Source organism: Stegodyphus dumicola, chromosome 10 (genome assembly GCF_044657685.1).
Source record: "Stegodyphus dumicola isolate Sdum_Otavi_A_Nest chromosome 10, ASM4465768v1".
Taxonomy (NCBI): Eukaryota; Metazoa; Arthropoda; class Arachnida; order Araneae; family Eresidae; genus Stegodyphus; species Stegodyphus dumicola.
This window is the reverse complement of record NC_140777.1, coordinates 56502312-56530197: the sequence shown is the minus strand read 5'-3', so window position 1 is coordinate 56530197 and position 27886 is coordinate 56502312. Positions and strand designations below refer to the sequence as shown.

Genomic DNA, 27886 nt, shown 5'->3' with positions numbered 1-27886 from the left:
TGAGGGAAAATAAAGTCTTGCCAATGTCGTTACCAATGTTCTATGAGCATTACGCTCATAATCATCATTTCGGAGGTCCTGTATCTCGTTATCACTAATAACGTCCGTTTCTAACCCAATATTCAATTAAATAATTATTGAAAATTTCCATTTCTCGTTTAGCTCAGTGACATGCCACTCAAAGCAGTATACGCCACAGAATACTTTAGCAAATAATTTAGTTGACGACAAATGGACATTATTGTTTTTTGCTGATGTACGGAATAATCTAACCTACTATAAAGAAAAAAAAAATTTTTTTTGATCACAAAAGTGAAGTCCTGGCTTTACAGTATGTCTACGAGAGCTTGCCTTCTTCTCCCATTCTTATTCTTTTAACCGCTGTTAGGAAAGACTGCATTAAAGAATGTGCACTAAGTTCTATTTATACCCTTGCTCCGAGTCGAGCGTCGATCGGATTATTCCATAGCCTCGTGAACTTCTTTTCTGATTTTCTCAAAATCCCAAAGTTTTCTCGTGTAGACTTCTCTTGGCGTCTGGTAATGAATGCGTAAACATCAAGAAAGAACGCTCATTTAAGTTTTATTATGCACAAGTATTTTATTATGAAACTTATTAAACAAACATATTGAGGCAAAACAGTATCACAAATTCAAGTATCCGAACAAAATGTTTTTACAGACTTGAGAAAATATTTATTGCTTTTTGAAATAATATGGCCTTATCATAATTTCCACTGATTGCAAGGTCTCTAATTCTCTGAATGACCGCCACACGATACCAGAATCGCTCGAATGGCTTTTCACATACAAGCCGTTCAGATTCGCCTGATAGCAATCCTTATACCACCAACATCCTTTATATGTATTTGCGCAGTCTCTTGCAGTATCCTTGTCGTTTCTCCTATCTTTGGTGCTAAATTTGTTGTTATCATGATATGTCATGCTGTCACCTGCAAAGAGAAATTGTTAAATTTGAAAATCGCACTTACTGAAATTTATATCACAAATAAAGTTTTTTAAAAGAAAATCCTTTTGCTTCAAATTATAACGGGATCTTAGATTTTTAAATATTATTCAATTCGTTACGAATAAAAATTTCATTAATTTGCTCAAAAATTTAGGAAATTTCTTCCTCTGATTTTTTTTTATCTCCTAGTATGAACTGGAGTGGAATATTTAATTTAACAAGTTACAATTAAATAATAATCAATTAACAAGTAGACAAGAGCTAATTAATTACCATTTGACCTGAATTTTGAGTGGTGTTTACGGAAGCTAAATTCAAGAATCTAGTGCCTTTCTTCACCTAATCTCTCGAAAAGCCGTTTGGCATGGCGAATTTTAAGTGCTTTCCTGCAGTAAAGACATGTTAATCACAGGCATTACAATTTACCCCGGAATGGATACAAACACAATTCTGATGATTCAGTCTGAGTTAAAAAATTTTGTCCGAGATGGCTATTTCTTAGTTTATTTATCTTCTGTTGTGAATCTTCTGTTGTGTATCTTCTGTTGATTTATCTTCTGTTCTGTTCTGAATTAATAGTTGGAACTAATTTAGTAGTTTATCAACTAATAACTAATTATTAATTCCAAATATTAAATCAATTTTAGGACCAAAATTGACCCTCATTTTCCTTAATTTACTAGGCTTTAACATTACTTTCTTGAAATTACTAGGCTCAAGAACAGAAAAGAAAAGACTTGATAAATCAACTACAGAGCTTCGTCGGAATCAAACCATGGATCTTCTAATTAAGCGCTAGATTTTTAAAACGCTTAAATTTAGAAGTGTGCATATCCGAAGAAACCTAAGATTGCTTACAGTTTGACACAAATCCGTATTTAAAATTATAAAATCAAAACCGCAAGGCTTCTTGAGGAAAAATGTACTCGTATTTTAAAACAGTCAATACATGCGCGTCTTCCCCTCTCAGTAGATATTCTTCGTATGACCCAAAATGATCAGCAGCAAGTTGACACGTAATCCTGCTTTGTCATCTTTAAGTCAAAAGAGCCATAAAGAAACTTCAGAAGGTTCTGTCACCGGCACGCAGACAGGAAATATTTGTGTTTATAACTACATATTCTTTCAGAATCTGATGTGATAATTTGTGGACGGTGCTACGACGAATATTTAGTTGCCTTGCCGCTTGAGCCTGTTGTAGGTCTATTACCATCAAGCCTACTGCACGCCGCCTCATCAGATTCTCCAAGCGAGTTTTATGGGATGTTAGCTACAGAACAGTGTGCAAAAACACAAAATGCTTTGTTGAGTCATTAGGTTATTTTGAAGCATGAAACGTGGTAAATGAGCAACGCCCTCGCCGAGACTCGAGTCCTGAATCTCTCGAATACTCGTCGAGTGTGCCTTCAACTACACCACGAAGGCATGGGAAAAAGAGGAAGAAAATTCCTTATATACTCCCCTTTTAAAGGGCGACTGGGGAATAGGGGACCCAATCGCCGAATCCTGCTGACATATTATTGTCCACTATCTTTTAGTTAGAGGACCACTTTTAGAGTTATTAAGGTTTTATCATGCCGGAGACATGAAAAATGTGCAATGCCCTCTCCGGAACTTGAACTCCGGACTTCCCGATTGCCATTCGGACGTGCTATCCGACTGCCATTCGGACTTATAGCTTTTTTTTTTTCACGTAAACAAACTTCATTATACATTTCTGGATTGAAATGGTGTTCCCTAAAACAAATAGCAGTACTTTTCTAATGTTTGCAGTTTTATTACTTTCATCGCTTACCTCTTTTTTAAAACTTTATTTGAAATCCTTATCACTTATTTGTAAAAAACTAGCAGCGAAATGCATAATGATAAGGCGTATTTTATTAGAAAGAAGTCACTGAGACTGTTCATCTGAAATCATTCTACGTGGATTCTTCTGAGGATGCAGATTTGGAAACACGGTGCCGTAAATTTTCAACGCAATTTCAGTGTGCAGAAATTATTCGTTGATCTAATTTAAAAGCGATTTTTTTAAATTAAAAACCGGACATTCAGATTTTGTATAAATAGGGAAATAACTAGCGAAATGTAATCCTAGTTACTAGTTACATCAGATTATTTTATGCCCAATGAATTAGCATGAATTTAATGTACAGTGCATTGGCAAATTAAAGATTTTTAAAATGCCCAAATTTATGAGTAACTATATTTAATGTTTAAAATAAATTGCCATTACCAGCATTTCCGTAGTAATCGCTGATATGTAAGCAATATTGGTGATCTTCATCATCAATCCAAAACTTATCGTACATAGCATACGCTTTCGTTCCTTCGTAATCCCTCAGATCAAAACGAACAGAGTATAGTTTCTGATTGGTCAAGGCAAATATGTTATCATTACCTGAAATGAAAGGCATATTAACAAAGCATTAAAGATATTTTTAATGTATATACTATATACTCGTACATATATTTAAATAAGATATAAAATATGAAAGAAAATATCTAACTTTAATTTGTCAATAGTCCTTTTTTGCAGCCCAGACAGTATAGTCTGGCAGTATAGTCTTTGAGGCATGGGGGCATTCTAAATACACTCATGTCCATAAATTAAGGATAATTCGGAGTCACGAGGAAATCGAACTCTAAAATAAATATATCACCTGTAAAATCACTACACACATCTTCAGGAATCATATGCAAATTTCAGGAAGTAACCAGATGACACCGATGGCACGTCACAATGACGAGAGTGTAAGAGAGTGATATATAAGGAATACAGGCAAAGGCGTAAAATTGTTCGCAGGCGCTTTATAAGCATTTCAGTGCAATAACCCAATAGTTATGACACAAAGGACGCATTTGGATGATTTTTTACGTGGTAAACTATGCCAAAGTGCATGTTTCTAGTTTGTTTCTGCGTTGTTTCTGCTTTATTTTGTATTATGTTTGATTGCTTGCCGTTCATTCATTTATTCATTATTGAAATTTACATATCATGTTCAAAACAGCTTGCCGTTTGTTAATTTTCCTTAATAAAAGTATGTTTGGTAGTTGCATTCAATGATTGTTTCGGACTATTGAATTTTTTTTTCCTTGTGTGTGGCCTTCTAAATAAGGGTGCGTCTTATATGCCGTCAAATACGGTATATCTCTAGAAGTACTCAAAGCATTACAGCACGGGATGAATGATTCCTGTCAACAAAATAAATTGTCTCTAAGAAGAGTGAGAACATTATTCAAGCTGGAAAATACGGAAATTAGTAAACGCGCACTTGCATTGAAGTCTTTGTTGATGGCATCGACTTCCCTAAACATTCTCCAAAATGAATGTTGTGGATAAAACTACAATGTTTATGAGTAGAAAATCTCATACAACATTTGTTCAGTTTTCATTTGGTTTGATTACGGCTAAATACGCGAAGGGTATTTATCTAAGGGTGGGTACGCTTTCATGGAGGGCTTTATTAGGAAAAATACCAAGTTTACAAAAATGCATGCGTTAACTGTATTTTGTCATTTCGTCTTTATAGGAAACCCGCCCCACCTCCTTCGTATAATCACTAGAGAAGAAAAATAGGGTTGAATGTAATCCAGATACTTGTCTTCTTGAAACCAAAAAATGACCGATACACAATATAATTATTATTTAACTGAGTTTAATGCTTTCACTTCAGGTGTAATTGAAATAGGATATGAAAAACATAACAGGGTTCTAATTGCGTAGAAATTAAATCAAGGAAGCTATAATCCATAGCCTACCAGATTGACAAACGAATGATCGACCTGTGTATATTAATATGACAAATTCCTTAGAAGGTTAAAATAACCTTTTCATTAAATTCTTAAACTAAAAGAAGGCATCTTTTGGAGGTGCAAATAACTTCCGCCACTTGCTAGTATTTAAAATAACATAAATTCAGATTCAAGTACCGTTCTCAGAGGCTATACAAATTGGCCTATTTAAGCTGGCTAAAACGTTTAATGGCGTGTTTAAGGTCAGCTAACGAAACGATTCTCAGTCGAGATATTTACAGGCAGTACTAGACATCAATCGTAAACTGCAGGTGACGCGGATAAAACCTCTAAGTCCAAAACATTCAAAATCGTCGACTTAAAATACTCCGACTGGCAAGGCCGTATATATGTGGCCTGGAATACTTTTTGTAACGTCTTTAAGAAAGTATATATATTTGCATGTTGAAATATATCCGATAAATTAAGGCATTAAAAATATATAAATCCAGGTATCAGGGGCATTTGAGCATTAAAATCAGAAAAATACATTTTTCCCAGGGAAGTCGGGGGAAATTTTAACTTTCTTAGCGAAGCTCCTGATTATGAAGTTGCTTATATGGCCCTAGAAGAGGCCTTACTAAGCTAGATAAGAGGCCTTACTAAGCTAGTTAAGAGACTTAAGCCACCGAGGGCACATGAGCTAGCAGGTGAAACTCCAGGAAATGTCAAGAAAGTGAAGTAAAAGTGGAAAGACCGTTGTCTCCTTCACTGCATGTTTGCCAATCTAATGGAAAGCGACGCGAGACAAAAGTCACGCCACGCAAGAAAACAAGTAAACCTTGGCAATCAAAGTTAGGTTAGGAAGATGTGATCTTTAAGTATGTGAGTAGCAAATGGTCTGATCGAATTATCTCCTGGAATGATTTGGTAAGCAAGAACTTCTGAAAAATTTCCTTCATCACAGCGAAGTCTACTTTTGAAGAAACGCTTATTATGCTTTCTAATGTATGAGAAGTCGGTTTTGCAGCAGGCGGATGCTGCCGTCAATCTGACAAGCGCCTAACCTGGAGAAAGCATGCAGAGAATGTAGTTGCTAAACGACTCTCATTCTGGCAATGCAGTTGGTATCGGCAAACCAATCAGTGACAAACCTGATTCAGAAAAATGCTTTTATCTTTTTCCAGAGACTTATTCGTCTACCGAGTAACCCTCATTGGAGGAATTATGATTATAATAAACAATGAAATTTGAAACCACAAAATGGCTTTCTGCAGTGTGTCTTTCGCCTAGAACAATACAATCATTTAAGAACACTGAAACCGGCACTGCTGTTTTTGCTATATCCGTTGGATTATAGCTTCCTTGATGTGCGGTTGGACCTGAAAATGAAAGTTGATAAGAAGGAAATGAGTCCAGAGCAAATAAGAACTATAGCTTTTTAAACAATTGAGCAACGTTTTCCGGCTAAGGAATGGATACATGTATATACGGATGGCTCTTTGACCGATAGGATTCAAGGGGCTGGAGCTGGAGTTTTTAGCAAGCTTTTCAGTTTCTACATACCTGTAGGGGCTTACTCCACTCACTTTGATGGAGAAGTAAAAGCCATTCAGATAGATCTCCAACAATTATCATTGAGACAGAGCTCGTTCAGGAGGGCTGTTGTACTGTCTGATTCGACTTCAGAAATGCAGGCCATCTCCTCTTACCAAGAGTGTAAGAACATATGCGTTCAACAGTGTCAGGAAGTCATAAAAGAACTTTCCCACAAGATATCTTTTCAATGGGTACCTTCACACTGCGGTATTTATGGGAATGAGATGGCTGATATGCTTACGAAAAAGGAGGCCACGGTTCTCCAAAAGCCAAAAAACGAGTGCAAGCCTCCATTCTATTAAGGGGACTCATACACCTTAAAACCCATAAGATTCTCGAAAAGGTGACTGTTGCAAGAATTGGAATAACTTGTTTATTTTAAAAGCACTTACTTCCAACTTTTTACAGCTGACTACATAATATAGCTGCTTTCTGAAATAGTAATCAGAAAGTTTGTGTTGCCACAAATATTTTTTTTATAATGTAATCTGCTTTGTGACAACATTTTTCATCATGTTTCCAACTTACGCGCACGGTTTAAAATGGTTATGGATTTCATTCCATATTTAATATATAGCTTTTATAACATTTAGAAACTACTGTGAACCTAAAATTATGAAAAATTTCATTTTAAATTTTTATTTTATTTGGAGTTTATAAAATGTATTTTATTAAAAAAATTTGTAATGTTTTCGTCCATAAAATTTTTCAATATTAAAATATTTATCAGATTTTTGGTTCAGTTAGAAAATAGTGCCCATATAAAGAATCCCATCAAATTTCAAGTATGTACCATTAGCTATTTTTAAAATATCATGCGCGCAAGGTGGAAACATGGCGAAATATTTTGTCACAAAGAGGATTAAATTACAAAATTATTTGTCTCAACACAAACTTTCTGGTTACTAGTTTCTAAAGCAGCTATAATATGTAGTCAGCTGTAAAAGGTTGGAAGTAATTGCTTTTAAAATAAATAAAATATCCCAATTCTTGTAACAGTCACATATTCGAAGATCATGAGGGGTTAAAGTGTATGAGCCCCCTTAAGCTTCTGACATCGCTAACATATCAAAAGACTTTTAGAGATTTTGCCACTCGGGCTAGTGAGGGCAAGCCTTGGAGTGCTCTCTCATCAAACCCAGCTTTTGTTCCTGACCACCCGCGAACAGTTGCGGTTGCATCTTTTAGACTATTGACGGGATATGACTATCTACAGAATCATTTATTTCGCATTGGACTAGCTGATTCGCCGTTGTGTGTTTTATGTAATAGTGGACGGCCAACGACGGCGGAACATTTGGACGAGTGTGAAGCACTGACAAATTTTTCTGGTAGATTTCAGCGCTATTGGCAAGCAAGAAGTTTAATGGCCCAACGGCCAATGTAACTGGCATTTGACAAATCATTGCTTTCTAATGTGCTCCACTGTAGGGTCGATTTTCAAGCGGTCAATGCATTTGTTTGCTTCTATTCAGGTAATCAGCAATTATTCTCAGAATCTTATTCTACTACCTGAAGTCACTGGATGTCTGTATTTGAAGCTGACGCCCAAGCTGCAGATACGCACCATAGAATTGGCCTTATAATGACCTTTCCTGGATCTTTTTTGACCTTTCATGGAGTTTCACATGTTAACACATCAAAGCCATGTGCCCTCAGTGACTTAATTCTCTTATCTAGCATAACTATATCCTTCTCTTTTTGTTGATAGACAGTCCAGAGTAATTTCCATGTAGTACAGAAAGTTGGTTAGCGAAGCCCCGTACCTCTCAAAGGTTTAAACAGTCAGCCTACTAATTTGCTTTCTGGTGAGGACAATAGAAAAGAGAAGTTATAGTAAAGGCTTAAATTATAATAATAAATTTTAATTAACATAAAATACCTAATAATGTACAAGTTGTAAATTACTTAAAACTCTCTTTTTTTAAGAGCATTAATTGATAAATTTACCTAACCAAAAGTCTTCATTCAATTTTCCAAATCCTTTTTTGTACTCTTTCCAGTTCTTGAAAAAGTAGTCCGGAGGTCTTGAAAAATTTCCTCTTCTTTGAATCACCTGTGTAACAAAATGAAATACCTAATTATTTTTACCAGAAACAGCATAGGCGTTTACAGAGTGTAAAGGACTAATTTATTAATTTGGCTTCATTCTGTCATTTCAGATCAGTTCCCAGAAAGGATTATCTAGAATATGCAAATTAGAAAACACGCATATGAAATGGCTGGTATGACACTTTGTCTATTTATAGCGATAGTTAGGTCAATTAGATGCTTGCTTAGCTATAAGTAATCCAAATATTAGACAGATAGTAAAATACTGTGAGTGCTCTGGAGATAATGTTGGGAAGAAAGCATATACATCTGAAGCCCTTACGTTACTTGAGAACGAACTGGCACTTTATTAATATAGGAACAACTTTTCTAGTGTTATGCGCGTTTTGGTAACTAACTTAAGTTTCAGTATTTGTAACGTACCAATAAATGAAAGTTCAAGAAATTTTTAGTTTGGATTAAGAATTACATCACGAATCGTTACATGATTGCCACTTTCTTAGGATGATAGATAATTCTCACTAACGTGCACAAGAGACCTAAGATATTTAGCGAATATAGCTCTCCGATTTTCAAGCCAATGTATGTAGTACTTCCAGTTGGGAACTCTAAATGATTTCCGTATTTATCAAGGCAGATTGTGAAATTTGAATCCATATCCTGCATACAAATACACTGAGCTAAATACCACTGAATATGTATGAGACATGTGGCAAGACAGAGTGGACAAAGTTTCCTTTCTCCTACCTTAAAAAATGGAATAGTCACTTTTCTGCAAGATTGTAAGGATTCTAAGTTTTACTAACGTTTATTTTATTTTAAAACTGTACTATAACTTCTTATTTTATACTTCCGGCCAGAATTAAATGCTTTAACTAGTTTATGCAAATTGTCTTGCTAACGCCCAAGTATGTAAGTTGTGGCTTTTTGCCAAGAGTTAGTGAGAGAGGAGGAGTTTTAGGAAGGAAGCCGCTTGCCACTGCAATTTTACGAGTTTTCACTCGGTTGCTGGTTGCCTTTAAGGCCAGAGGTTTAGCCCTCTTGATATTTGCAAACGTATTGTAGTTTCAGCAGCTCGGCGTACTACATACGTACCTTTTTTAAATAAAGGCCAGTCTTAGTGCTAGGCATTTGTATACTAATTCAAAGTTAGCTTTTAGTTAGAGTTTTAGTTAGTAGTTTTATACTCTTACGTTCAGACCACAAGTGGTTGGTCTCTGTATTCCGAAGTTTGGAAGTGCCTGTAAAGTATTGAAAATAAAGGGTTTCGTATACCCTTCCTGCTTGTGTCGTCTGTTACACACAAATCTTGAACATAGCTTGAGTAAGCTCCCTGTTCTTATTCAGGGTATTCCATGTTTCCAAAGGATATCAAGAGAAACACAGGTCCTGACAGTGGCGCCCGAAGAAAAAGGACAACCATGGCCGAGTTTCAAGAACAAGCTGAGGTGCCTGCAGCAGCGGCTCAGAATCCAGAAATGCCAGCTGCCGCCCTGGAAAGATTTGGTTATATCGTCCAGACCATGCGTGCATCGATGAAACCAGCAGCAAGCTATGACGGAAACTCACCGGTGACCAATTTTTTTAAAAAAATTGGATGACCACTTCATGTCCATGAGTCCATGAGTTCCAGTCCACGAGTTCCTGAAATTCACCTTAGCTACCAGCGCTTTGAGGGGCCAAGCGCTCAATCGGTTCAAATGTATAGGAAGAAACCTCTTGGGTCAAGTGGGAAGTCCCACTTACGAAAATTTCAAGACTGCCTTAGTAAAAGCCTTCACTGTCGAAAGAAGTCGTGCCAAATTGGAGGCAGAACTCTTCAGCACATACCAGCAACGAATTGAAAATCTCTCTATTTTAAGAAAAATACACGTCTTTAAACTCTTGTATGGAAGCCGGCGGACATTAAAGAAGACGCCAGCACGAGCAACGAAGCCGATTTGGTGCGCCAACACCACAGCAAAGGCAAGAGTACGGCTACGGAAGCAAGTCGAATCAGTGGTCAAAGAAACCCGAGTATCTAAAAACAACCGGCGAACGTCGACAGTTCAATAATAAGCTAGAAATAAAGTTTGAAGGCCAGCGGAAAAAGAAGAAAGGCATGGAAAAGAAGAAAGAAGATTTAAACTAAAACGGATTTCTACTGACGGGAGGGTGCGGAAATCCCTCTTCCTTCGAGCTCAATACAGTTATTGTAAAAAATTTGATTCTTCCAAAGATTGAAGTTTTGGTGAACAATATTCCAACCACCGCACTCCTGGATACAGGCGCGCAGTGTTCCTGTGTGGCAGAAGATTTTTTTTAGGAAATACTTCCGTAAATATAGAATATATAATTCGGATAATAAGACAGTATTAGCTGCCCAGGGGAACGATGCTGATGCATAGGTAAAATACCACTCTATATCCGTATTAAGGACGAGCAGGTAAAAATTATGTTTTTAATCGTAAAAAGTCTACAAGCACATGTAATTTTAAGGATAGATTTTCTTTCAGAGGCCGAAGCAACGCTTGATTTTAACCAAGCGTCCCTTAAGCTGACCATGAAACCATTGCTCGAAGAAATAGAACCATCCACGTTAAATCTCCACCACCTGCCTACGGGAGAGCAACAAAAAATTTGCCAAAGGTAAGTGAATTTGCTTCTTTATTTAGTGATATTCCCGGATTTACTCAAGTTACCAACCATGAAATCGACACATGAGATTCACTGCCAGTTCGCCACAAGCCGTATCGGTATAATAAGACTAAAGAAAAAATTATAGAGTGGCACATTCGAGATATGTTAAGTAAAAAGATCATAACGTTCATCTCAAGTAGTTATGCTAGCCCGGTTGTGTTATATAAGAAAAATAACGATTATCCAGTAACACATCCGAAAAGGTGGCGTTTCGCAATTAACTATCGTAAATTAAACATCATTACTAAATATCCGGTATATCCATTACCTATTATTGAAGTAATTTTAAGGAACATAACTTCTACGAAATACATGATTACGTTAGATCTAACAGCTGGCTATTTTCAAATAGGTGTAAAACCAGAAGATGTGCCTAAGACTGCTTTTATGACCAAGTCTAGCACTTATGCATTCTTGCGTATGCCGTTTGGCCTTTCAGGGGCACCGGCAAATTTCAGCGACGTATGGACATTGTGTTAAGGCCTGTTCTAGAAAAGAACACATATATTTAGACGATATCATTATTACTAGAGATAATTTGGATCAACATATAAAAGATTTCAGAGAGGTGTTTTCATTATTAAATGAGGCCGGTCTAAAAGTTAATGTTGAAAAGTGTAAATTTGCAGCCACGGAATTAAAATACTTAAGATATAAAATATCTTAGAAAGGAATCGAGACGGACGAATCAAAAATAATCGCCATTCAAAAGTATCCGCCGCCAAATACGGCGAAGAAGCTCTCTTCTTTTCTAGGACTTTGTTCATATAAAAGGTCCTTTATAAAAGATTTTGCAGCTATTGCTGAACCATTGTTAAAATTAAAAAGGAAAAAGGCAAGATTCTCGTGGACGGCCGAAGCCAAGAGTGCTTTCGAAAAATTAAAGCAAGCATTAACGCAAGCCCCTGTGTTGAAATTTCCTGAAAAGGATGAGAATTTAGAAATTTCAGCGGATGCTTCGGATTATGCGGTAGGAGCAGTACTTTTCCAAAATCAGCAGCCCATGGCATTTTTTAGTAGAACTTTAAACGAAACACAAAGAAATTATTCCGAGACTGAGAGAAAGGCACTTACAGTTCTGTTAGCAGTGCAGAAGTTCCGAGTCTATTTTGGAAGTGCGCCAGTAACAGTGTATTCTGATCATGCGGCGGTAACTAGATTATACTCAGGGAAAAACTTATCCCCAAGGTTAATAAGATGGACACTCATGTTAAAGGAGTACAATTTTATAATTAAACAACCCCCCGGAAAGGAAAATATCGTAGCAGATGCCCTATCCATAATAAAAATAGATGAAGAAGGTAATACTGTAAAGGTGGAAATGCTCAAAGCATATACGATACATTCCCGAGAAACTGTAATAACCGAACTGGGTAAGGATCCGGAATTTAAAAATATTTATGATTATTTAAAAGATCCTGAAAATTTTAGCCACCAAGATATTGTGGCGATAAGAAGTAGGGCGGCCCATTACGAACTAATAGATGGTCTATTATTTTATACAAAAACTACAAATTCCAACAACGAATTTCGACCTGTTATCCCAGCTAGTCTTAGATTAAATATACTGCAGCAGTTGCATGATTCGCCTATGGCATTTCATGGTGGTATTCGAAAAACCATCCAACGCGTACGCGAGGCAGTTTATTTTCCTGACCTGCAAAAGTTAACAAGGGCGTATGTCCAGTCCTGCCCAACATATCAAACAGTTAATTATGTTAATTTCCGCCCGTCCGGGTTTTTAAATAGCATTAGATCAGAGTTTCCAAATGAAATAATTGGCATCGATTTATTGGGCCCTTCCACTGAGCTAACGCTGACGACAACTGCTTGTTTCTCCCGCGCAACTGCCATTGTCAGCCTCATCTCATAGTTGACTGTATACGCATGAGGTTGTGCACGTTCACGTTATGTTTATCGTGTGTATATTAGACATTTGCTAACTTGGATAGTTTGATTTAAGCATTAGTACCTAGCTAGATCTCTTCTAACCATGGCCTGTTTAAGCAAAAAACTTATCACTTTCATTCGGAACGGGAAACCGATTACTTCTTCACCGAGGTAAAGAACAAATGTGTGTGTTCACTGCACTATGCAAGTGTATCAGTTCACAAGAAAGTAGTGAATTAAAAAAAAACACTTCCAAGATTTCGAAAGGATTTCAATTGCTTGTCAAATCGTCTTTTATACAGATTAATGCCTAAGAGTTCTCTACTTGGTGTTAAAGTTTAATAAGTCTGATTAAAAAAAAAAAACTTTATTTACATTTGTTATTTATTAGTAACTACACTTCATTTTCTCTTTTTAGTACAATTCAATTTCAGTTTCTTTTTGCTATATACAGTTTAATTAAAATCGATTTCATATTTGCTAGAAATGTAAGTTTAAAGGCAATAAGCAAATGTAAGGTTTTTAAAAAAAAAAAATTGGTAGTTCTTTTGGTTGGTAGTTCACAGTAGGATTTAAAAAGGGCACAGTAGCTCAGAAGCTTCATGAGTTTGGCGACCACTGATTTAAACCAAATTAAGTTGTTTTTTTGGTAAATATTAAACGCTACTCTGATTAAAACTAATCTCCTGTTATAATAAATAGCTGACGTGTAAATAATTAATGATTTATTGATTTGTTTATTTCATAAAATATTGTAGAAGACGGTCATCTTAAAAAATAATTTTCACTAGTATAAGATTAGAGATTATTCATCCTTAAAAGTAAAAGCATAGTTCTCAGGCCCAAAATTTGCTTATGCTTGTCGGAAATGCTAGTACTTATTCAGAGTGACCATTAGGTTAGATTAAGTTAGCTATTAAAGCAAAGCAACTCGAGGGCTATTTGCCTATACGAAGGGATGCTTTCGTGGATTTAAGTTGAACTGGCTGGTGTCCACGTTACACGTGGGGAAAGCCAAGAAAACCAACCATGCAGCCCGCTGTTTTCCCGGGATTCAATCCTAGGTTGAACCACCAGTATTTCGTGGCTTTACCACTCTGCTGCTGGGGTCCCTATCTATAGGGAGTGGCAGCTATTAGATGTTTAGCTGCAATTTCCAATCTAGCAGGAAAAAAATATTTACCGTCCAACCACCACCATCAGTATCCATATTGCAGTAAGCTTTCACTTGTTCAGAACTCAGTATTCTACTCTTTGGCCAAAGTGTGTAAATTCCGCTAGTTTTGTGTCCGCTCAACAGAACTTCAGCGCAATCCACAGGTTTCCCGCAGGCATCTGTTTAATGAAAAAATGCTCATTTGTGTTTTTGATTATAATTAGTTTCTACAAATACTACTATTTATAATCAATATATGAGGTCACTAAGAGTTTCCAGTTACACATATTTATTTGATAGGCAGTATTCATTTGAAGCTCGACGATACATAGCAGAAGCTAAAATTACTTCTGGTAAAACTTTGCATAACAGAATATTGTGTTTACTTGCCCTGTGCTTATAAAATTTTAGATGAAAAAAAATTTATAATAAAATAATAAATTAAAAAATCTGAAAGATTTCAGATTATAAATTATGTCCAAAGGGGCGTTTTTTTAACGTTTTGTCTGTTAATTTTATTTATTAAATGTCCCGTTCTTCGCAATTAAACCATAAAATTCAGTTCAAGACCATATTAGAAAAATTAAACTCAAACAATTTAAAACTTATTAACAACTCAATTTAACAAAACAGACTAATTTATCTGAATTCTGACTGCATTAAAAATTTATGTTTTTAATAATATTATCCATTGTTAACTGATATAAAATAGCTCTGTTTCCATATTATGTTTATATTTTGTATTTATAATATTTATTATTAACAGCTTAGGAAAAAATTCATTAATTTGTAATGTACGAGGGCATTTCGAAAAGTAAAGATATAATGGCTCGCATTCCTTAAAAAAACTTTATTTAGAAAAGGTCAGTTACATCTTATTAACTGGATTATTTATTATTTTTCGACATAATCACCCCCGTTATCCAAACATTTATTAAATCGGTGCACAAGCTTTTGTATCCCACAGTCATAGAAGGTTGCCGCCTGGTTGGAACCCAGCGCGCACACAATTTCCTGTACCCTAACTTGACAGTCACAACTTCATAAAGAGTTCTTATTGACACTTCCGGTATGATCTGATGCAATTCTTTCAATTTGAGACGTCTATTCGCACGAATTGCTTCCTCTGTTCTCTGAAGAAGGGCATCAGAGATCACAGACGGCCGATCTGTTCTTTGTTGGTCATGAACATCGGTCCTACCTTCAGAGAAATGACGACACCATTTCGTTACATTTTGTCGATTTATAATGTTCCCATAAACAGAAAAATGTCTTTCTGAATATCCGATGGTCGCTGACTATTTGCATGAAGAAAACGTATGACGGAGCGCACTCCGCATTAGGCGGGATTCTGAATCGGCGCAGCCATTTTAAAGACGACCTACTCCAACCAGAATCAACGTTGAAATGCCGAATGACCTCGAGAAGAAAGCTAACGATTCAAGGTTAACACCTGTGTTGCCAACTTGCTCAGCAAAACATTTCTTTTCCTCTGGTGTACGGTGTATCTTTACTTTTCGAAATGCCTTCGTATGTGAAAAGGTATACTACATTAATATTAATATTCACATAATATAAATGAATTTTTATTACCTTTTGTATTTCTGTGTTTTAATTAGTATAATTTCTCAAAAATATAAAGCTAAAAAATGTCATTTATGTTAATTAATTTCAACAGTTACGCATATCTATATCATTTAACCTTCCTTTGATTTATACGTTGGAAAAAAATCAGTTTAACCAATTTTGCTATATGGCGAAATTTAAGAATTGTCCCGATAAAGATATGTATAAATTCAAAAATTCAAGTTGCTTTTCTAAAAAAAATATTTTTGTATGACATATATTCTAACAAATGATGCATGTGTTAAATTTTCGAATTTTTTTTTACTTTAAAAGTAAGTACAACAGAATGGCAAATTCGTTGATAAAATTGAACTTCAGTAATTTAAAACTTATTAACAATTCAGTTTATGAAACTTGGAATCAATTTCTCAGAAAAACCCGAACTTTCATATTTTTAAAATTTGTATGTTTTTCCCAGTGTAGTCGTAAGTATTTTTTATTTTATTTCCATATATGTTTCCATATATATCCTTTTTCTGGTATTCATAATTAAAAGCTTAATTTTTGCTTAATTAAGAAACATGTACAGGGCATTAAAAATCAGGCTGCGTGTAAACTTTTGCATTATCTGTTAAATTTCTGCATATTTTAAACCTTCTAAGCAATGTGAAAAACTGAACTTCAGTATAAGTAGTAACGTCAAGAACTACGCCAATAATCATAAAACTGAACTTCAGTATAAGTAGTAACGTTAAGAACTACGCCAATAATCATAAAACTGAAGCTGACAAAACATAAAATCCAGATTGCCCAGATGTACTTTTGATAATCATAGCGAGAATATATATGCATCTTTATGCATGTTATAAGTTCTCATTATTAAATTATGGGAAAAATTCAGCCTCCAACAATTTCTTTTCAGATAAATTAAAAATCTGCTTAGGGCATATTTATGTTAAATATATAAGCTTAAATGTAATCGAGTTACAATTTTTTGCCGAATTTTCAAGAGAATTTCGTGCAAAAATAAGGTAATAGAATACTTAAGTATTATTTTATCTCTTAGCAACAGTTCTTAATAAAAAAGCTTAAATTTCAGGGGTATTTCTCTCGCCTTCTTAGCATGCTTTCGTGGTGTGGTGGTCTACACGCTGGGTGCGTATTTGAGAGCTCCGTGGTTCGATTCCCGGCGAAGGCGTTGTTCATTTTTCACATTTACACTACACAACACACTTTTCAAATTGTTGCCACCAAATATTAGAGCCCTGCATTATATTTAAAGAAATTAAATAATGAAGAATTTGCATAAATGTATGTATGTTTCTCGCATTTTGATAAAACAACGTTACCTAGAGCCATCCAGTTTTGAATAACGTGCGTTTCCACCCGAATATGGGCATCTGGAAGCCCAAATTTGGAATTTGTTTTATTCAATGCGAGCAATAGCAAAACCGTAAGGGGAAGGGAAAAAAAAAATTATCTTTAGCGCATGAGACTGAGTATCGGAAATTTTAAAGATATACTCATTTTAAAATTATTTCGCGATATTGCTGTTGAACTAAATTTTATGGTTCAAGTGTGAAGTAAATAATGGTAACAGAGAAAACGTTAGAAAAACGCCCCTTTGGGCGTAATGAAAAATCTGAAAACTTTCAGATTTTATTTTATTTTTTAATTTTATTTAATTTTAATTTCTCTACATTTAGGGTTTTAATTATTATTAGTTTGTTCACATGAATTCTTGGGCATCATTTCTTGCAGTTGAACATAGGGCTCTGACAATTCCGATTTTAGAAATTAAGCTCTGCCAGTTATTATTCTTTTGATCGTTGCTATGACTTTTTTCTTCTGTACCCCTCACCAGAATGCAAATTAACTTTTAGATTATATCAGCAAAGGGTTTTGAAGCTTAGAGCCGGAGAGGTTCTATCTCTCGTGCAGCGCTGTTAGAATTTCGCCAGCTCTGTCTAAAAGCGATTCTCTCGGCTTTGCATCCTATCGCAGCAGATACTTTAAACTTACGGCACTGGTTAAATTTTGAGCCATCTTTATAGCTCACATATTTGACTGTGTAGTCTGAGACTACTTTATCAACGCTTAAATTTATTCATTGACACTTACTGTTTAATTTACATCTTTAACGAGTGGTTCTTGTTGGTAGCGCAAGTCGTGCCTTTTATGTGCAGGTTTAGCTTAAATAGAAAGGTTACTTTAGACCTTCGCAAGTCGTCATACTACTAAAGACATAGTGATTACTCGCTAATTTGTCTCGTTGAATTGTAGGACTTAAATTCAGTTTCCAGATTAACTGAAACCATACAATGTTCATAAAAAACAAGTGCAAAACAACAGTAATAAATTAGAAAAAATAAATTCAAAATAGTATTACAAAACAAATAAAAAGTATCTAATAAGCTACAATCAAATATTTGCATAAACTGATAACATTCTAGTGTTCGTATAGTATATGAGATGCCTATGACTCCAATCCTTTTTTGTGTTTGATTGGTAGATCTGAATGCAGTCCTTATTATGTTTTAAAATTATGTTTAATAATTCATATTTAAAATTAATGTTTAATGTTAATAATTTATGTTTTACAGTTACGTTTATTAACAGTAATCCACATAATATATAAATAAAAAATTAAGTACGACTTTGAACATGCATTCTTTTCAAAACTTACAGTTGATTTAAACGATTATATTGTGTGGTAATTATAACAATAGAACTTACAGGAAATATCTTCAAAAAATGGTGGAGGATCTATAGCACTTTCTAATTTCTTGAAAGAGCCAATCTTACCTTCATGGGTCGCATCTGCATAGAAAAATATTTCCAGTGCCGCGAAGGTTACCACGTAAATCCAGGGTAGCAACCTGTCAGAGAAAGAACTGAATTAATCAAAAACATTGACGCAGTTGCCTAAACAAAAATTTTATTATACTGTTGCCAATGATATAGATTTAGTGCCTTTAAATATTTTCCAATCAATTGAAATCCACAAATGCGCAAGTAATAATTGCGTGTAATTTGATACAATTACTCGAAATCAGTTACATTTGAATTTATAAAGATCTTAATTTCTACTAGACTCATTACTTAACATTTTACCGAATTCTACCACAGCATCTCTGGAACGCTACAGAAACATCATGGATGAAAAGACGATCAACAAATGCAAGGGGAAATAACCGTCTTGAAAGACATCCTGGGAAAAAAAGAGATCAAGGAGAGGATAAATATTGTGCATCGTAATACCAAATCATCATGTTTCATACTTTCCCTAAATGCTAAGCATTCTATATTTTGTTCAAGCAGTCTATAGAATTTCATAGAATGCCTGCTTTTCATACATTGCCGGTAACATATACATACAGAATTGATTATACATGTTTATTTACGTAATGTGTAAGGTATGTTATGTTTATGATTAAGTCTTTACTATTAACTTCTCCTTTCCGCATTCCTTACCAAATGCAAATTAAGTTGTGTGTGTACTTAAGCTAAGGGTTTTGAATATTTAGATTAGAGCCGCGCAGACGGTTATAGTGGTTAGGGAAGGTAAACTGCTGACTTCCGACCCAGGTATAGATATATCCACGTAGAATTGGTTGCCAACTCGGCGGGAGTCAACCACTAGCTACCAGGCCGCAGCTCTGGGCAGCCCCGGTTGAGCAGACGACATTTATAAAATGCAAAAAAGAGATATACATATGCATACAAGGCACTTGAAGAAGAGTGCAACAAGGCACTTGAAGAAGAGTACAATCAAAATATATGTATATACATATAAATACAAACTCATATACAGATATATGCGCACTTACATACATAGATATTCCGAAAAAAATAAAAGTATACATACTCTCCCTCATATTCATATATACATATGCGTTATCATGATAGTGAAAGTTTACAAGAAGTATGCCATTGAGGTATAAATTAGATATCATAAATAAAAGATATAAACATTTACAGATACAGTACGAACTTTGTGTACGAAAACCTGACACAGCATAAATACAAAATTACATATTGAACATACATATCACATAATCTGTTGCTGACATATTGAACTAGCTTATATAGACTTTTATGGCTACTATCTTCCAGCGTCAGAAGAGTAATTGCTAGTACAGTAGTCAATTATTGTTTTCAGTTTCCGCTGGGCAACTCTGTTACTTTGTAGATTCTGGAACCAATTTGGCCAGAATCTGGCTCCTGGTTGCTTGAGGCTGTTAAGTGCTGTGTGTGGGCAGGAGAACACAAAATGATCTGGATGACTGCGATACCGAATAAGATACCGAAGGGCTCGGGTTCGAATCCCGGAGAAGGTCATGAATGTGAATTGTCTGTCCCCTCATAGGAGGTAACGGTGGTCGCCTATTAAGTGTCTTCACTATAAAATGGTCACCACTTACAGCCTTAGGATTGGCTAATGAAAAAAAAAAAAAAAAAAAAAGCAAGTGCCCGCGTTCGATTAAAAAGAAAATAGAGCTTCTGGCAACCATGTCTTACTGTTAATTATTCCCGCCAGCTCTGCTTAAAGTAGGCCTTAGGGTTTTTCTAGCCGGTGTTTCAAAATACGCGCTGGTAATATCTGAGTCAGCTCATTTAGTCTTAGACGACGATTCTCCATTTGAATTTAACATTTGCTGTGTGCATGGTTGTGGAAGTTTCGCCTGTAGCCCAACAGTTCATAGGTTTGTTCAACTTTAGACTAAATAAAAGGGTTATTTTAACCTTCTTCAGTATTTTGCGAGTTCTTTAAGACGTAGCAGTAATTCGCTATTAATGTAGTATGGTCTGCAAGACTTTTAACTCTAGTTTCCAGTTGCAAAGAAACCCCACGAGTGTACCGACTTTTTTCAAACGGTAGCACAAAATTCTTCTGTTTTCTGCTTAAGTATATTTTTAGCATTTATAATACATGTGGGATGGCATCGTTCATTATAATCGGATGAAGCGACAAGCTGTGAGAATAAATCTTTTACTTTTCCGATGATAGAAGTCATTAAGACGATTCCGATGATAGAAGTCATTAAGATAGATTCCGCCATTAAGACGATGATGTGACTGAAAGATGTTTACATGTAAAAGACGGTCGATTCTCTTCATCTGTAAATATCATCTATGTAAATTCATCCTTCTACACATGTAATCATTTTGTAGTTTGTAGCAACTATTCATGTTTCCATTAAATATTCAAGTTATTTGTAAATTGGACTAGTTTATTAGCCCCTAGACAGCTACACAAGAAATAAGTTTACAGACATCATATTCCTGGACAGTAAGTACCGATTCTACATATATAACAAAAAAGACTAAAGGAACGATAACTTACTTATAGCGAGACATCTTGATAATAAGATTTCAAGAGCACAACAGAGTTTACCCTGCGATATAATCTTATTCGGAGATTCCACTTCATTTATATTTATTTGAGGCATGCTGATTAAGACACTTTTATCATTTAAATTATTCGTTTAGATATGATAATTCTTACATTCCAACTTCTTCTCGACTCCACGCTTTAAAATTGAATCTGAAACCTCTCCAGATGGAAGATTTCCGGACACGATTTCCGTTATCATTCATATTCGCTTTTGTAAGCTTTTATTTAGCTAACCCATAGTGTTTTAATTCATTTTTAAGTTACTTCCTGATAAGTTCATTTTTAAGTTACTTCCTGATAAAAGTATACATACTCTCCCTCATATTCATATATACATATGAGTTATCATGGTAGTGAAAGTTTACAAGAAGTATGCCATTGAGGTATAAATTAGATATCATAAATAAAAGATATAAACATTTACAGATACAGTACGAACTTTGTGTACGAAAACCTGACACAGCATAAATACAAAATTACATATTGAACATACATATCACATAATCTGTTGCTGACATATTGAACTAGCTTATATAGACTTTTATTGCTACTATCTTCCAGCGTCAGAAGAGTAGTTGCTAGTACAGTAGTCAATTATTGTTTTCAGTTTCCGCTGGACAATTCTGTTACTTTGTAGATTCTGGAACCAATTTGGCCAGAATCTGGCTCCTGGTTGCTTGAGGCTGTTAAGTGCTGTGTGTGGGCAGGAGAACACAAAATGATCTGGATGACTGCGATACCAAATAAGATACCGAAGGGCTCGGGTTCGAATCCCGGAGAAGGTCATGAATGTGAATTTTCTATCCCCTCATAGGAGGTAACGGTGGTCGCCCAATTTCAGTTTTGCTCACGCGTTATTTGTGGATGACAGTACACTGTCGTGAAGCGACGTTTTCAGAATTTAATATTTTCAGTTTAATTTTGAAACGGTTGTTCGCACCTGTCTTCGTTTAAAGAACAATATATGAGTTTGTGAAAAGGGTGAATTTATTTAATTTACTTAACAGCTGGTTTATGTTCAAGCAGCCTTTCTTGTCACTCTTGCTTTCAATTCACACTTTCTTCCCAGAATGCAAATGATCAAGCGCGCGTGTGTTCAAATGGGGTAGAAAGAAGTTAGAATTTAAGAAAAGGTTTTGGAAGGTGAGAGCAGAGCGTGTTCTTCCTGCCTGGAGGACCCGTTATACCTTCATTTGCTAACCATTCGACTGCTGTGGCGTTGAACGATTCTTGCCCTTAGGCCTTTTTAGGCCGACTTTCTAGTCAGAGACAGCCTGCGCGATGGTTCCCGTGAAGCCGTTAGGCTAAATGAAACCTTAATATAATTTTAAGTTAGTCATTACCTTTTTTAGTTAAGCCAGAAGTGTTAGCGTTTTGTACGTATGAGTTGGTGTGATCTCTGAACTTTATTTGAGTTAATAGAGGGTTCTTTACATCCTTCTCCTGACATTGCCGTCCGTTAAAACTTAGGGACAATTCTCAAAACCGTCTTCTGACGTCGAGCTCAGCTTATGGTAGCAAAGCACACAAAACGTTCGTTATAAAGAAATTTGTAACATAATTTCTGACATTTTCAAAAATTACCCAATTTTTTCAAACCATTTGACATCTATTTCAACATCACAAAATTTTAACATTTAAAAATGTACCAGCTACAAAAATTCAAAATTTTTACATCAGATTGCAAAAAAATTACTTCACTCTCTTCTAAAACAAGAATGATAGAAAGATATTAATCTGCAATTTTCGTCAAAATGTGCAGCAACATGAAACAGAAGGGGAAAAATCGGGGATCTCCTCGAAACATAGTTTCAAGGTATGGTAGTAGTATTTGTATTATTCTGCTTTTCATGCTTTTGCATAGATTTCTCGAAAACTCATTTTATTTATTTAATTATTAATCTCTCTGCGCTTACTTCAAATAAAACTTGCAAAGGTATTTAGCTTACTATAAAAGTCTTTTGCGATTTTGTAGATGCTATTTTTCTACTCTTTTTATAAGTGCATTTTGAATTTACAATTCATTTCATTTTATTAATCTCAAAAACAACAGAGTTTAATTTTTTGCCTTTCATAAGCTTTATGTTTTTCTCAGCATTTCATTTTAAGAGTTTATTTTCTTAATTTTACTGTGGTACACAATGTTACATTCTTTTAAGTAACATTGGAATTAGAACAGCCAAAATTGCATCTGTTAATCAAAAATGTATCTGCATTTGAAATTTTTAATGGTTATAAAGCAAACTCATCAAACCCATTTAAAACAAGAATGTTAACAAATACATTACATTACATACATTATTTACAAAAAAATGCAAACAGAGAAAACGTAGTTTAAAGAATGTAAATTATCTAAATGGTCATTGAGGATCTTACTCTCTTAGGCCACATAAGCTAATCTAGATCCTACTAATCAACTTGTCGACTTCTCGTAGAGACATGAAAGAATACCAGCACCGAAGAAGGGTGAAAATAATACTTTATTAATTTCAACTATGAACAGAGAGTTAATTAATTTCAACCATGAACTCTGAACATACTTCGTGCTTTACAATAACACCGACAACTTTCGGTGAAAACTAAGATTTGTAACATAATAAATCCAAATCTAAAAAGGGTAGTGCTGGTCTAGCACTTTAAGTTACCGCTAATAATCTAGTTGACTAACAGACTTAATCTAACAAGCGTGATAATTATTAATTAAGACGTGGATTAATTATAATATATTTTCTAAAACATTTAGAATAAATATTAATAATATTAATTTGTCGTTTTATCCATTTTTTCAAAAAACAAAATTTGAAATTTGAACGGGGGGGGGGAATTATTTCAAACCACTCAGCAGCATATGTCTCTACTTTTAGCTGTTTTGGTCTGGTATATAAATTGCATTTTAAATTGATTTAGGCGTATTTTAATTAATTAAAGAGTTTAATGTTTATTCCAGTACAATTTTCAATGATACTGCAGTCAGGAACTTGATCACTTTCATTACGCCACCTCTTTCTGCTTGTGTCTTATCACAAATAATTTCATTTTTTGAAGAAGGATAGCCAAATTGACTGACAATGCATATAGAAATATTTTCTGAGCTGAATATGTATATATAAACCTGACAGTTTAAGTGTGAAAAAAATTTTGTTTTCAACTTCACTTAGTATTTAAAAAAATCAGTTTTACACATATAAACAGAGTTTGCTGATAGTTGTAGGCATATTTAATTATTTAGGTCGTACAGAAATGAATGACACAAATGCTGTCACAGAGCGGAATACATTTTATTAACAAAAAACGGATAGTACATCAGTTAAAAATAATCTTCGCACAAGTCAATACGCTTCTACCATCTGGCTTTACCATCCGGAGGGCTTTGGTAAACCAGTCTGTGGTGGTGTTGGTGCACCACCTACGGACGATTGTATGCAATTCGGCAGAAGATTCAAGATTTTGGCCCCTAACTGCATCCATCATCTTGTCAAGCAAAGCGCAGTATAAGGGTCCAGATCGGGCGAGTATAGAGGGTATGGCAGCGCAGTGAAGCCCAGTGCCTCGAGAGTGTGCGGGTGATCTGGCTGGCGTGGGGATGTGCGCTGCTGTGCTGCAACAACACGTGCCATGCCCATTTTCCCAGATGGCAGTGTTGAATGCGCAGTCGCAGCGTTCTGGCAATTTCACAGTACCGGTCGTTGTTGATGGTGCACCCAGGCTCCAGCCAGTCCACGAGAAGAATGCCCTAGACATTCCAGAAGACTGTTGCCATATTTTCCACATGTTCAACGTCGTCCTAGGCTTCTTGGGGCGTGGGCTTGATGCATGCTTTCACTTCATGAAGCTGCGTTTTTTTCCGGGAGTGTTGTGCAGAAACCAGGTCGCCTATGACTGGTGGGTGAAGAAGTCATCAGTGTTGGCATAGTGTAGTGCAAGATGTTCTTTGCAGATGTCGACGTGCTTCGCCTTTATTGTGGTGTGAGTGGATGAGGCATTCACTTTGTACACACCTTTGTCATCTCCAAACCGCCACGCACAATCGCCTGCAATGTTCCTCGCGCAAGTCCTGTCTCTTTCTGCATCTCGTTGAGCGTATGCACCTGTTCGCCATGATTAAATCTGACACGGCTGCCACATTTGCTGCTGTATGCGATGTTGCTGGTCGTTTCGCGCTGACACCTTTGGTTGCGATCTCTACTCCACTGCTGAACTTGGCCAACCAGTAGTATATGGTACGCCTTGAGTATGCTTTGTTCCTGCAATCTGACACCATGCAACGATGGATCTCACTACCCTGTATCCCTTCCTCCATAGGAATCAAGCTGTCCAACGCTGACCGTAATAATCACCTTCCATCATTGCTGTCCACGCTGTTAATGACAACGGCGAAAGAGATGGGCGCTGACTTATACCGTTTCGCCTGTGGCCAGCGCCATCGATGCATTCTGAGTAGCTCACGCCCCCTTGTGTCTATTTTACTTGTTTTTTTACCTGTCGTATCGTGTAATAGTTTCGTTGTGATAGCCGTTGTGTCAATCGTTTCTGTACGATCCAAGTAGATGCCTCTTCTTTTACACTGATTTTTAATTAGTGAAGCAATTAAGAATGAGGGAATGTGGCATTTAAAGGGCTGTTAAACATTTTAAAAGCCTTTTTATATCATTTATTATGGTGAGATCATTTCAAAATTTCTCTTGAGTGTAGAAAGGATATTATGATATTTTTTTTAGCAAAAAATCAAAAATCGGGAATTTCATCGATTTGGGGGTACAAAGTCCGCTTAATGAGAAAAAGAAATTAAATAAATATCTTTACAAAATTTATCTACAATTTGATATCGCAAATAATAAAAGCGTAAGTGCCTAAATAATGAAACCTGTTAACTGAAATTAAATTGTTTGTAAAAAGTATAAGCCATTATCTTTATAAATTCATCAAAAGCTTGATTCGTGAAATCACACTCGCTAGATCCATTTCACTGAACATTTTTCTTTTCTATAATAATTATTTTAGAAGGCGGTTTCTTCTAGAAGTTAATTAACTGTGTTACATAGCAGTGAACACTGAAGATGTAAAGGGTGGCCAAGCGGGAACACAAAATTATTATTTAACTGAGCAAATTTTATTGATTTATAAAATATACATTTCGAGAGTAATTATGGAAAATCATAACGGTGAAATGCTCACCGCTGCTGTATTGGTTGAATGTAGTTTTTTACACTAGACGGGGGGGGGGAGACTGCATGATAGTAACAGCCGCATTTTTAGATATTCGGGAAATTCTGTTTATCTTATAATCATGGTGACTTGTTTCAATCAAAGATGAATTCCTAAAGATGACAATGTAGTACATGAGCTGAACTCAACAGAAAACTGAGAAACTTATTCGTATACAATTCTTTCTTTCCGGGCTGCTTCAGATTTGCAGCAACAGCATGCTAAAAATTTTGATAATTCTGACAGCATAGCGTTATTTACAAAGTCAAACTCATTATTGTAATTGGAAAGATTTCCACTTTCCATATGTCCTTTCTGACTAATGCAGATACGTATGAAACATCTGTTTTCCTTTCGACTGTGTTTGATGAACTATATGACAACAACGTCTTTTCTTTTGAGATAACCAGCTGACTTATTAAGCTGCTTTGCTTTGCATCTGAAGAGAAAAACTCAAGTCAAAAGAGTGAAAAATAAATAAAATTAGTTGATAAATATGATAACCTTCTGAAAACTAACACAGAAATAGCATTCAATAAAAACGCAAGGAAAAAACTAATGAACTTCACGGCGTCATGACAGCTGCACTGAGTTGCAGAAATGCTTCTCCAGTTAAAAATTATTAATCTGAAGATTGGCAAGACCAAAGAACATAAATGCTTCCTCAGATGTCTTCTTCTCACAAACGACAGTAAACATGGTTTATTTACATTTCGTTTGAAAGGTACTTATGTTTAAAATCAAGTGATATTTACATTTTTAGTTATTATAAGTTTGATTTTTGTACTATTTAGATGGGGTTAACTTTAAAATGACCCTAATAATCCAAATTAGGTTTAAAAAATAATTTCGAAAAATAGATTATTTGAAGGGTTTATGTCCCTTAATATTTTCCCCCCTTTACTTTATATTCAACTAGCAGCTTCGCTGCCAGCCTTCGTCAGGCTTTTAAATGTACCGAAAAAATGGCTGAAGGAAACACCAAACGTTAAATTTAAGAAAAAACTGCGTAGAATTTTACTCTGCGGAACAACTTCATAAAAAAAAGTTATTACGTATAAAAAAGTTACAATCAAATAAGCTATATCCCTTAATAAAAATATTAATTATCCTAATAAAAAATTAACCAATTTTCCGTTGAAGAAAAAAAATCCTTTCAATATCTTACAAACAGTGAAATAAGCAAAACGTAACATGAAAGCAACTCAAAAAACATAAAATTCAGCGCAGAATTTTACTCTGCAGAACAACTTTATCAAAAAAAAAAAAAAAAAAACAATAAAAATGTATTATATATATAAAAAAATGACAATGAAATATGCCAATCTCTTAAAAACAGTGACATAAGAAAGAGAATGAAAAATTGTTGCCAAACCCATATTCCTAAAAGAATGAAACTATTCAAAATGATGCGATTTCATCAAAAATCTATCAACAACAATAAGACAGGAAAATTGTTGCCAAAATCACATTTTTAAAGATGTGAGATGTGAGAAGTGTACTCGAGCACTTCATTTAAATTTTTTTAAAAAAATACAAAATATTATCATTTTTTTCAAAATTCTTTTTGTAAAAGCAGTCGCAAGAATGAAAGTTTAACGTGTCCAAAAATCAAAGAAAAATAAGCGGTACATTTTTAA

General features: G+C 35.2%; 1 protein-coding gene across 2 annotated transcripts; it reads right to left on the bottom strand.

Moving 5' to 3' along the window:
* Positions 1-574: 574 nt before the first annotated feature.
* LOC146994970 (techylectin-5A-like) lies at positions 575-21112 on the bottom strand. Of its 2 annotated transcripts, none has more exons than XM_085824941.1 (6): positions 20991-21112; positions 18380-18522; positions 14105-14256; positions 8251-8356; positions 3203-3367; positions 575-952 (listed from the first exon to the last, which is right to left on the bottom strand). In XM_085824941.1, the coding sequence occupies exons 1-6, from the start codon at positions 21002-21004 to the stop codon at positions 696-698; spliced, it is 837 nt and encodes a 278-aa protein (XP_085681067.1). In that variant the 5' UTR covers positions 21005-21112; the 3' UTR covers positions 575-695. The 2 variants fall into 2 exon arrangements, with proteins under 2 accessions (XP_085681067.1, XP_085681068.1); XM_085824942.1 differs by having other exon boundaries at positions 18449-18522; positions 20991-21105.
* Positions 21113-27886: the final 6774 nt, after the last annotated feature.

Excerpts from the sequence above, each read along its gene's own strand:
- LOC146994970 (XM_085824941.1), bottom strand. Across the intron at positions 8,357-14,104 it reads CTGATGGTGGTGGTTGGACG|GTGATTCAAAGAAGAGGAAA; the intron begins GTAAATATTTTT and ends TTTGTTACACAG. Across the intron at positions 3,368-8,250 it reads GAATGAAGACTTTTGGTTAG|GTAATGATAACATATTTGCC; the intron begins GTAAATTTATCA and ends CTTTCATTTCAG.